General features: G+C 37.6%; 1 protein-coding gene across 6 annotated transcripts in view; it reads right to left on the reverse strand.

Annotated features, from left to right (window-relative positions):
• Positions 1-273: 273 nt before the first annotated feature.
• Positions 274-12,935, reverse strand: part of GAK (cyclin G associated kinase) — a 63,534-nt gene continuing 50,872 nt past the window's right edge. For 4 of the 6 annotated variants that reach the window (XM_065740687.1, XM_065740685.1, XM_065740683.1 and 1 more), the window contains 6 exons: positions 10,070-10,204; positions 9,541-9,660; positions 6,042-6,254; positions 4,213-4,361; positions 3,052-3,228; positions 274-1,728 (listed from right to left, as the gene is read on the reverse strand). In XM_065740687.1, coding sequence (XP_065596759.1) covers positions 1,627-1,728; positions 3,052-3,228; positions 4,213-4,361; positions 6,042-6,254; positions 9,541-9,660; positions 10,070-10,204 — 896 coding nt within the window. In that variant the 3' untranslated portion in view covers positions 274-1,626. Of the gene's footprint in view, positions 1,729-2,590; positions 2,711-3,051; positions 3,229-4,212; positions 4,362-6,041; positions 6,268-9,540; positions 9,661-10,069; positions 10,205-12,935 lie in introns of those variants that run through there. The other 2 variants (XM_065740686.1, XM_065740688.1) reach the window with 2 other exon arrangements.

The raw sequence follows: 12,935 nt of genomic DNA on the forward strand, positions 1-12,935 counted from the left end.
CTGTAATGGTGCCCTGTTTGCAACTTTAAAAAATTTACAGCAGCCAAATATATATGCAAATATACACATTCAGTAGATGAGATTGCATGTAAGTAGTTAAACATGTCAGAGCTTACAGACTAAACTGTACCCTGTATTCACAAATCTATGTCAGTGGCTTGGCAATGGAAACCTGCATCCAACACACTACCCAGGTGGCATCAGAATATTTTTGTTCCTGTTCAGCTGCTCCTCAGCTAATTTTACCTTTGGTTGTTACAGCAAACAGAAGAACATTTTATTCATGAAATTTTATCTGCTTTTTACCATTCCAATGCCAAACTACAGTGTTTCAAGAGACTGCTACAAAGCTTTAATACAACAATACTGATATTTGACACTTTGAAGTCTGATTTGAGGATTGCATTCTGTTACTGTACAGTGCGTAACAGTCATTGGTCCACTGGTATTCACCTACCTGAGATTTATCTACATCAGATCTACCCCAGATTGGTCAGTTGTATTTATCTACCTGCTTATCTGAATGCAAATGAAAAAAACAGGGCAAGTTCTGTCCTCAGGTTGTACTAGCTCATCTTGTACTAGCTGGTGCATGGAAGAGGGATGAGCAGAAATACAACACCACCAATATATCCCCACTTGCATGTACATTGATGTCATGCATATCTTGAAACACAGAAATTCAGACATGCAGCAAAACATGTTACAACACTAAATACACTCTACATGATAACAAGTAATGTAGCTTTCTCATAAGAAATTAAAGCAGAGCAAAATGATCTGTGTTTAAACATCAAGTCTCAAAAAAACAGTTATACCAGAGTATCTTAAGTCCAATGGAAGGCATGTTCCACTGATATCAGTAGAAAGGATATCTTTTAAGGAATTAGCTAAGTAAGCACTGGTAAGAGTAATGCCTTCCAAAGGTTCATAATAAATAACAAAATAACAAGAACATGCAGACCTTAAAGCCAAGATTTGCTTCTCAATTCATAATGTAAAGAACAATTAAAAAAAAAAAAACAAATCAGGAATCCTAGGTGATTTTTCCCACTGAGGTCTTTCTGGCTAAACTATTAATTTACTGTAAAGAATATAGGTATTGTCAGAAAACATTTTCTGAATGATTATCAGATTGATTACATAAAACACAGATGAAAATATTCATCTTCAGATTTGAAACAAGACAGAAATTCACTGTTGATAACTAAAGCACTTCAAATAAGGCAACAGGCACAAAACATCAAAACTGAATCACAAAACTACTGAAAAAATAAACAGAAGTATAGAAAGGAAAGGTAAAGCAAAGATCAATAGAACTGGAATGATTTAGAATTGATACAAGCATACCAGAGACCATGGAAAAACTCAGTTTTGCTATATATAAAATTTGAAAAAAAAAAAACAACTTTATCCCCAGACCATGATTTCTTCAAGCACTGAGCAATTATTTTCTTAACGCATCTATGTAATGCTTTGTACTTTACATGTTGCAAAACATATCATCACATTTAAGTGCATATTGCAAACTGTGCTGAGATCATGGAAAAGTACTTTATAAATCATGGGCGAACAGGTAACAACAATGCTCAGCTCCAGTTTTTGGTAGTTCAGAAAAGATGAACTTTAGAAGAGGGACTTAGACCCCTGGTTTTCAAATTCCGACCATGCATCACTCAGTTCCATGAAGATTGTTTTGGCGTACTGCTCATAAGGTTGTCCTGTTGCCTGAAAACAAACATGGAAAGTACAGTGGTTTGTGAAATATCTCAACTTTTCTTACTTGTTATCACAGTGAACAACATCAGACTGCAGTGTATCACTTTCAGACACAGAACTTTCACCAAATTTTGCTACAAGTATTTTCAACAAAGCCTTGATTTGGGAACTTTACTTCTAACTCCAGTGCACTTTTATAAGTAATTAAGACTTAAAGTTTATTTATGAGAAGAACAGCTTAGAATATGTTTCGGCTAACTGCTCAAAAACCAAAATCCTGTCATTTTAGGAATTGCTTCCTGACAGTTCTAATAGTACCATACAGTAACATCTCAACTTATTTGCAGTCAGTGTTAAATACACATAACTGCCTGTCTCCATGCTTGAAGGAAGAGAGACAGTACATCTCTGATTCCCTAACTCTGCACCAGCCCAACCCTGTGGTAATTAAAGATGCAGTTCCACATGATGCAAAGAGTAACAGGTTCTTTAAAACGCTGAAGTAAAGCCTCAAAGGCACCTCTCTATGTCTCTCCCCATCTCTGCCTGACATCTGCCAGCCACAGCATATTGACTCTTGTGTGCTGCTGTAACTCAGGATGTCTGAAAAGAAGATAAGGCAAAAAAAAACCACCTGAAAAAACAATGATGTTTTGTTTCTTTATTATGGATGCAACAGACACAGGACTTGGACAACTATTCATTAAGCCACTGGAGGTAATCTTGAAAATTCAAAACTAGGCATATTCAGCACTTTATACCTAAAATATAGCCTAGAGCAACTCAGAGAAAGAAGTTCTCTTCATGTACTGGGATACTGTAGAACATACTAATTACTTAAAAAAAAAAAAAAGTGAAATGTTATGTTTATTGCTTTTTTTTTTTCCCCTCAGTTGCCGAGTAATTTCTAGAAAAGATGTTTCATAGGTTTTCCCCACCAGTTTTGCTGAGGCAATCCCTTGGTCTCCACTAGCAAATAGCCCTAGAAAACCTGAAGACAAAGTCAGCAGAAATAAAGCAGAATCTATTAGTTATCATTAGATCTTCCATAATCCAGTCAGCTCACGTGATTTTAGTAGCTAATGACCTTTGGGGATATTTTATTTTATAAAATTTTACCTGTTGAATTCTGTGCAGGATGACATGAAAAATCATGCACAATATGGATGCAGCAAGGCTTCAAATTAGGAAGACAGTGGAATAGAAGTGAAGAGCATCTAGGATCCCAATCAGGAACTAGCACTGTAGCATCTGTCAGGGACTTGTACAGCACAGTAAAAAAAGTTTCTATTCCTTCTTTGTACAGAGAAAGCACACAAGGAAAACACTCACCTTATCTGGATGTACTACAAGCACTGCTTTCCTGTAGTACTTCTTCACTTGTTCAGGAGTTACTAGATCTGCCATGCTAACTGGTTTCCACTTATTTTCTCCTTCCCAAAGCACTGTATGGAGAGTAGATATTAATGCCCTGATATTTCTCTCCTTTCCTTCAATCCACTCAAGAATCTGGGAAAAACAGAACACATGAAAACCAAATGCAACACTGCAAGTATTATCTGCCTGTTTAGAGATGCAGCTCTCATACTGCACAAGATCATTTGTCTTATTACATTCATTCTTGAAAACAAATCATTAGCAACCAGAAGTGATACATCTGCTGCTAGATTAACTCATGATTATTAGAAGAGAAAATATCACTGGAAAAGAAACAAAATAGTTACATACTATAAAACCCTGTACAACTGATGTCAAGATTATTGGAAGTAATTAAAAACATCTGTTAATTACCTCCATGTCAGGACACAATATTCATTTCCTAAGAAACTCATCTGATTTGTACAGAGCTTTCAGTTAATGTATGCTAATAGTTAACATTTACTTGACACTTCGCAGTCCTGCAGATTACTTCTTTCAAGATATCCCCACGAAACTCAAGAATAACTATTCACTCCATGGACTTCAAAACAATGCTAAAAATGTATTATATATAATACCAATAAAAAAATCCAAACAGGATCACCCTTCATTCTGTAGCCTATTTCTACCAACAGCAGCAGCACTAGCTAATTGCTAAGTGCAAGTGGTCACTCTCAAGAAAGCTATTCTCACTTGCCTGTTCTTTACAAGTTGTGTTACCAGTTAATTAACCATCTTTGCTAAGGGGATGTTCCAGAACACTGAAAATGAAGAACTGTTCTGGCAACAGAAAGCATCAAGGTATATCCTTAAATTTTCCAAGCTCAGTTGAAAGAAAGAGTAACTTGCATTCCTTTCACGCGTCTGTTGCTCTTGTTCCTACTACTTCATTACAAGTTGATACTTGTTCCCACTAATTAACTCACACAGTAGTAAAATGAAGTTATGTAAATACAAAACTTTCCTCCTCTGCTTTACGAATTTTCTGTATTTCAATGTATCCCTCTACTTCATCCTCAGTTCTTCGAAGTATAATCATAGACATACATTCAAGCCAACCTCTGTTTAACAAACCTTCAGTTTCAAGGGGTCCATATCTTTAGACATTTCTTGTTTCCTCATCTCAGCAATAGTTTTTGGTCCCTTTTTATCAGATTTTGCTGAAAAACCCTGATTAGACAAGAGATCCTCGAAGTCATTGGCTGAAACTTTTGGCTTTTGACCTGTGAAAGGAGAAAAATGAAAATAAAATTATGCAGGAGTACACATTAGCTGGGGAAACACGCTGCACTCAGATACACTTGCGAGACATACCATAACTAATTCTCAGTATCTTAAATAAACTCCACAAAGTAACAAAAGACAGAAACAGAAAGTCACTGTCAAGTTTTCAGTCCAGTGAAACAGGTAATCTCCAAAGTATATTTGTGACCAAATGCTTGCACGCCCTTCCCTTTCAAAAGCTGAACAGATCTGAGGGAGTACACCCTATCTAGTCAAGAGTTTGGAAATTGTTTTGTTTTTCTGCTGTAAAGTTAACTTCAAGTGTTGTGTTGCAGTTTTTCAGATGACTCAATTACTTAAGGGTTAAGTCAAAAATATATTGTGCATTCAAGTACATTGAAACTTGTACAGAATAACAAAGTATCGACAAGAACAATTACAGTACTGTTACAGAACATACATTTTAGAGAACTGCAGGACTTAACACTGGATGAGATACCTGCATCTCACCTAGCACAAAGCCCATTCAGGACAGGGACAACTGAACAAACACTCAGAACTTTATCATGCTGAGGTTCACCTTTTTTGAGGTGTTAATCACCTGCTAAATCAATTAATGTGACTGGGGCAAATCAGCTACTCCTGCAGAGCCCTGGTGTCAAGGTTGGGCAAGCACCAAGCACTGCTTTGGCATTTGGCATGGCCCTGGTGCTAGGCTTCCTGGAAGGTGCTGGGGCAGGTGTTTGGGGCGGCCTGTGGAGAATCAGTGATATCAGAGGGTATGCTGTGGTGTACTGGGAGCACGTCAGGATGTGGCAGGGCATAATGTAGTATACTAGAGCATTTTAAGGGCTTACTGCTCTATTTTGAGGGATCGTTGCACCATTCTGAGAATTCATAGCCCAACTGCCAGGATTTGCATAAAATGATCCCTAAGAGTACCTTCCAACTTGGGATAGTCTATGATTCTACAAGTAATTACAACATTTCCAGACTTGTTTCAGCTTCTGACCTTGCTAATTACAATTTTTTCCCATTCTCTAATTGCACTTTTCTGTGTTGGAAATTGTGCCAACCATCTCTCTCTCACTCACACCTCCTCCCAGAGAGTGATCAACATAATTTCAACTCACAGAAGTACTTTTTCACCTACGTGCCAGTGAGCATAATCCCAATATCAATACGTCACAGATTCATTCCCACTCCTCACAAAGGCTAACGCAGAAAGAGAACACACCCATCTTAAGAAACTCATTCTAAAAACAAACGCATTTGCTCCCCTCTCTGTATGTTTCAAATGCAGGGACTTAAGTTTAAGCTTAGTGATGAGCTACTATTTATCTAGGAAAACGGGTGCATCCTTTTGTCTATCAAGCAATGCTATCAACTATTTCTCCTCACTACATTCACGCAAATTTACATTCTCAATCTATGGACACAAAACTAGTACCCATTTGGATAAGAGATTTACCAGCTTATGCCAAAACATACAAGTATCAGCCCATGGTCAGCTTGCCTGTGATACTGTAGTGTACCTTTGCACCAGATTCATCAAATTCTCTTCTGATTTACACTAGATATGACCTAAACAAAGATGACGACCAAGGTACAAAAGGTTGAAATTAACAGCGAGTCTAACTTTTCATAGGCCATTATAAATAATGTGCTCAGAAACTTACCAAAGCTTGGGGTTCTGACTCCTCTATCTTCTCGTCCTCCAAGAACACTGAAGTTCACTGTGTAGTTAGGTTTAGCTTGTGCGCTAGATTTAGTTTGGGACTGCCATGAAGTACTTTGTGGTTTTGTGGGTTTCTGCCACTGACTTCCCAACTTCTGAGATGGAATATTTTTCTGAGTAAGCCCACTAGTGGAGAATCCACCCGTGGAAGAACCTAAAGACAAAAGCTAAATTAATCATTCAGCTTGGTATCTGTCACCTGCTTAATGTGAGTAGGACACTTTGGCCTTAACATCTAACCATACGGTTTACAATGACATCACCACATACAAGAAAGCACTAAAAGGTTTTCTTCTCATTAAGAACTTGGATAGCAGTAGCCAGAGCTACTATTAAAACTCTTTCAGTCATACACTAAGTTCCCAAGTGTACATTTATACCAGAAGCATTCACTCATCTGAATGTGTACTTGCCAGACAATAGTTCAGTAGTGACAGCAGTTATACCTGCAAATCTACTGCACTTCAATGTTTATTAATACACATTGAAAACTAATAATATTATCAAGATTATGTAATACACTGAGGATATTTCCAAATGAATGCTTTCAAAGTCTCCCTAGTGATCTCTTGTGCAACTGCTTTAGAAAGATAAGTTGATGTTACAGTAGCATTATCAACAAACGTTACACAGTACAGGAAGAAACACTGAATCCTGTACAGGACAATGTAATGATCCCCGTGTAATCTATCGGCCTATATCTTATCAACATATCTTATCAACATAATATTGCCTTGAGTTTTCAAGATTCCATTTCCCTTCTTTTAGTGGTATGGATAATGCTGCCTAGCAGCTCATAAGCTACACACTTCGGGAAGAACATTCAAGACTCCACAATACTCACTATAAACAAGCTGAATAAAAAGCTCCAACCTTTAAAATCTGTTATTTAGCTTTTTGTTTAACTGAGGAGAATATATTCTAGATGCATTCTCAGCCAAGCCGCCATTAGGCTGCTTTTAACTGACTTTGGAAAGATTTCAAGACATTCAATTCATTTGACAAGGTGCAGTATATATTTTCCTGGCATATACCCTGTAAGAGGGGAAAATATATATATATTTAGTATGATGGCTGAATTTAGATGCATCCAGATTTTCTTATAAGGGAAACATTCCACATTCACATTTGTATTGTGCTTTAGAGTACCATAACTTGCATCTCTGAAGAATTTGCTAAAACTAAAAATTCCAGACCAGTGGTCAAATATGTTTACACAACAGAAAGCCAGCTATGAAGTTTAATATGAATAAAAACATAGCACTTCAAAGATAGAAAGCCTTCTTTGATTCACTTGTTATTGAACGACAAACTTACGATCCAGTCTCATTTGCGGGAGGAAGGTAAATTTGTATTTCCATCTCCTGTTACCTAGCTGCTGCTGAGCAGATCTTAAGATTCAGCTCCAACCAATTCCAGCCCAGTTTAAATTCACTTGTTCTTCTTTCTATCTTTCTTCCCTTTTATTTGCCCTAAAAAGTCAGAAAAATCACCCAAGCTTCTCTGACTTGACACAGCAATGTAAGCTTACCTTCCCAGTAATTCCCCACATCTCTCTTCTCCCTGATAACATACTAGTGTGACTAACAGCTACAAGAAATAGCTCACAAAAACAGTGTCTCCCCAGAGCCAAATAAGAAATACCACCCTTTATCTCTAAATACCTCACCTGGTAAAACCTTCTACAGCAATGCATCATCTGATTCCATCCACAGGAAGCACACTATTGCAGAACTGCTTTGAGTCACTCCTATCTTCAGTCACTTTACCTTGCACTTTACACAAAACAATCCCTGCAACTATTGAAGCCCATGACCTTGCACACTAAAAAGTAATCTCATTCTACTGCTCTTTCAAATCATTCTACATTATTTCAGTTTTCAAGGCCAACCAATTCTTCCTACATAGCGAGCCAATGTCTGACTCTCAGAGACAACTTTTTAACAGCACATTCCTACTTTCTGATAGAAGATCAATACTGAAGTACAGTGTGTTAAGACCAATTATCACAGATAACTACTGGTACTTTACTATTAGCGTAACACTATAAGCATCCTTAGCTACTGCTTTTTTTACACAAGCACAACCAATTAAGGAGTGTTCATTCCCATAACACATCTTTCAAAATAATTACTTGCAAGTCCAAATATTTCTGCAGCAAGACAATAGTAAGTCCAAAGCACAGTTCTTATGTCTCATCAAAAATTCATTTCAAGTTTAAGATCAGCAAGATCCTGTTTCATCTTGACACCTTCATATGTAGTCATTCTTATTTTTCAATCAGAAAGACTAATGAACTAATCCTACTATCAGCACAACTTTCTCCACTAGTTTGCTGTGCATCATATCTTCAAGTCAAACACAAAGTTTACTCATACTACCAATAGTGATAGCAAGTTCATATTTATCTGAATTGCTGATCTACAATACTTTCGCAAACTCTTTAATGTAGAGCAGCCTTAACAACAATGTTTCAACATTAGAGTTTTGCAAGGCAGCGGAATAGTCAAATACTGTATGTTACCTTGTACTTAAGTAAGGTAATTTCACCAAAAGCTTATTTGATGTACGTTTCTAACAGCCACAGCAACAGAAGTAGGTCACCTTAAAGCTAAGGGAAAAACACATTCCTTCAATGCAGCAGCTACAGTCTGCTTCAAACCATTTCTTAGATTCTCAACAGTTAGTCACATTCAACAGCCACCAGCTGGCCATCAGCTACAGCAGTGTGATACTGAAAATCAAAGGCTTCAGCTCTTCTTATTGCAGTTACTTTACGCTGCAGTTCATGAATGTGCCTGGGCTAATTTGTGAGTTTAAGTTAATTCATCCAGAGATAAGTATTACACCAGGACGTGTACTACCTTGCACACAACTGCAAATGGGCAAGTGTTTATACTGCTGATGGTACTGCATAGAAGTATTTACTATGAGCACAAATCAGGCCCAAACATGACAAATTTGAGCAGCAGAGATAAGAAAGCCTACTGAATTCAAACAAAGCACTGAACTGACCATTCTTTTCCTTGTATTTTCATCCTAAGAATGTAATTCAGCTTTCAATTTTATTTCCTTTACTGTACATTAACACAATGTTAGAAAAGAAACCCTGTGATCAGTTACTGAATCAGGGACACCCAGTTTCTGTTACCTTCTCAAATAGATTTCACAAGCAAGCTGCATAATGTCTCCAAATCACAGCTGCAGTTACCTTCTGAAATGTAATTCTACAAGTTTCACACCAACTCTGTAAAGGCTCCCTCTTCTCCTACTACCTATCTCCTCCCAACAACTGACTGAAGCTTGTTCTTACCACTCAGAAGGAAACTTTATATAAGCTACCTAACTTTACATAAGCTGCTAGTTACACTTACTGGAACAAGAAGCAGATCACGAATCAGAAAAACATTATGTTCAGACTCACAAAAGTAACAGCTTACCTGGAAGACTAGATCCAAGATTAGCAAGATCAGCAAAAGGATCGAAGTTCTGAGATTTAGCCTGACTGAAGGATGAACCTGAAGACACACTGGACTGACTTCCTGTGGTAAAAATTTGACCTGTATAGTATGAAAACACATAATATACTTAAGACTACTTGGAAAATGAGAAAACGAATAGAAGTACCATGTCATCAACTCCTCACATACAGCTCAACAATCCGATACATAGCATCTCAGCTGAAGCTATTTTGTTATTTTATATTATGTTGGACTAGATGACCTTGTAGGTCCTTTCCAACCTAATGAACCTATGAACCTATTTGGTTCCTACGCCTTTAAACTCTGAAATTCAAAAGTGCCCCTACATAAAGAGACTTCAAGCGCAAGAGCATAAATTTAACTTGAAGAAACAATCCCAAAAGGTGTGCAGACATGTTTAGCAGTTCCAACTAAAGTGATAAAATTTGCAGTGTTCCTTACTCCCCTCCCTCTCCCCCCCTTAGTGGAAGAATTTAATTCATTGTACCTTCAAAAAGAGACTTCAACTGTGGTGATGCTACATTGCTGGCTGCTGAAGAATCTGCCCAAGAATCCCATCCACCTAAGAGATCTGGATGGCTTGTAGAAGATGATATTTTAGGTGGATCTTGTGTCAAATTTCCTACAGAAAAAAAAATCCATGTTCATTCTTTTAAACAAACTGCCACAAAAATAAATATTTCTGCCAAGACCAATAGAGCTTACTGCATTTTCAGCTGACCAACTATAAAAGCTAGCTTAAATTTCTCCATAACAAATCACATGTTCCTAAATACGAACAAGAAGCATTTTGCAACTGAATTACTTTATCTGAATTTCAAACATCCCACCAACTTCAGTGAGAACTTCATTCAAGGCAATGGTATGAGTTTAATGGCATAGGTGTGTGGGATTGCTTCAGAGCACACTTATATTGCTTCCAGCACACTAAGTAACCAGAAAGCAGCAGTACTTTGTGAAATGATGTTCTGTTTACTGAACAGTCAGGATGTCATCCAGGTGGAACCAAACCACTGCAATCTGTGGATCTGCTTAGACCAGGCCTTGCAAGACAAAGCAAGCTCTTAAAAAAAATAAGAACCCTCTTAGGATCAGTATCTTACTGAATGTATTGAATTAATCACCAGAATCCAGCAAGAGGGACCTCTTCCAAAGAAAGACTAGGAGGGTAATAAGTTTGATGAAAAAAGTGCATTTTTCTACATGCAAAGCTAAACCACCACACCAGCGGAAAACAGACCACAAAACATTTGTGTTTTATACAGCAGTACCATCACTGATTTCTAAAAAGTTATCCCTTCAACACAAGCTCATAACTGTCACTCTGGCCCCTACAAGTGATCATTCCCTTTCTCCAACACATTACATAAAATGAACCATAGGAGCATTTGAAACTGAGCATCCCCCATTTGAAACACACCTTGTAGATACTGTGGGAATAGAATGTTGTTTCTTTATAAGATAAGAATTTTATTTCATGGTCTCTGCTGCGATCTAGCATCACAGAAATTAGAAATGAAGATTACAAAATAATTAGCAATATACAGGTATAGCTAGCAACAATTCATGTTTAGCCAGTATGAATATATACAGAATATTTTGTCACATGACATGCCTAAGGAAGTGAAGGCATGGTTGAACTTGCCTGCCTGAAGAGGCATCAGGAAGACCTGACACAGACTCCCTTCAGCCTCTAAAAACAACATAGAAAATGTATTTGCCTCAGTACTCAGAATTCCAGCTATTTGCTATACAGCAACACTACAGACTGAAAAAGTTGTTGCTATATCTTAAAGTATCTATAAAATTGTCTGTTCATCAATTAATAAATACATTTTATGTTCAATATGCCATTTCCAGGCACTACATGGGCCTGAAATTAATAGTCAGTATTCATTTTCAAGCTAAAGACAGTTTTGGCTGATTAATTCTACATTTAGATATTTTTCACATGGAGATGCAAAAGCTTTCAGCCACTTACTTACTGAATGATGTTGTCCTGTGATAAAACTATTCTGAAGAGGTATGACCAGACCACATACACTGAATCCCTTATTTTTGTAGCCAAACACACTAGAATTTGTACAAATCCATCAATAAAAAGGATGAGCACTAAGAAAGAGTGAAATATACCGTGCGATTAAATATTACAGAAGCTGAACTAAATCAGAGCAGAGCAAGCAAACCTACTGCTACTTGGTCCCATAAGCTCTTCTCTAAGAAGCATCTTTGTAATCCATCATACAGCAGTAACCACTGGAGGTCAAAGCATGGTTCGTTATTTATACAGCTCAAACTATGCTAAGATGTATCTTGGGAGTACTCAGATTGCACTTTCTAGTTTCCAAAAATAAGGGATCTACCTTTTATTATAAACTACTCATCTGTACATTAGGATTTCTTTATTGTCTACACAGGAAACCTGTTAATCACTGATGACAACAGGATTTTGTGCAAACCAAGGGCCTTGCATAGCATGACGAGCTTTTTAAGTTGTTTAGGGCCTGACTAAGGGCACAATCACCACAGAAGCCACAGAAGAAAACCACAATGTTAACTCAGATTTCTTTGGATCACTTTCCATGTATCTTGCTGTTTTTCTCAGATCAGCTCATTCTCACAGAAGGCATTAGATTTCCATTAAAGATGATCTACTTTTGTATCCAAATAAACCAATTCGGATCTCAGAAATGCTCACTGAACAAATACCTACAAATGAAAAATGGACATTTATCCTTCTACTGAAAATAGTTTGGTTTTATAAGTGTGGCCACTTAAGAACTGATAGCCTACTCTTAAATTTAAGTGAACAGCCATCTACTACCCAAGCTTCTCTATCAAATGAAAAAAGATTTACACAGAAAATTCCACTTGCTTTTGACACACAGATATTTTTAGTAGCACCTGATTGCTATCTTTTATATTACAGGACAGAACACCTTAACTGAGCATTCATTCTTTATAAAGTATAAAGAAGTGCTGCCAACAGGAGCGAGGAAAAGACTGCCCACCTGCACTCAGCACTGGTGAGGCCACACCTTCAGTACCGCATTCAGTTCTGGGTCCCTCACTACAAGAAAGACACTGAAAGGCTGAACTGTGTCCAGAGAAGGGCAACTAAGCTGATGAAGGCTCTGGAACACAAGTCTTACGGTAGCAGCTGAGGGAAGTCTGCAGAAGAGGAGGTTCCAGGGAGTCCTTATCATTCTCTGTAATTCCCTGAAAGGAGGCTGTGGTGAGGTGAGGGTCAGCCTCTTCTCCAGCAAAACTGCAACAGAACTAGTGGGAATGGCCTCAAGTTGCACCAGGGGAGATTCAGGTTGGACATTAAAAAAACTCCAAAAATGAAGGCA

This window comes from Cyrtonyx montezumae, unplaced genomic scaffold (genome assembly GCF_038088225.1).
Source record: "Cyrtonyx montezumae isolate F1298 unplaced genomic scaffold, pur_monq_1.0 scaffold_29, whole genome shotgun sequence".
Lineage (NCBI taxonomy): Eukaryota > Metazoa > Chordata > Aves > Galliformes > Odontophoridae > Cyrtonyx > Cyrtonyx montezumae.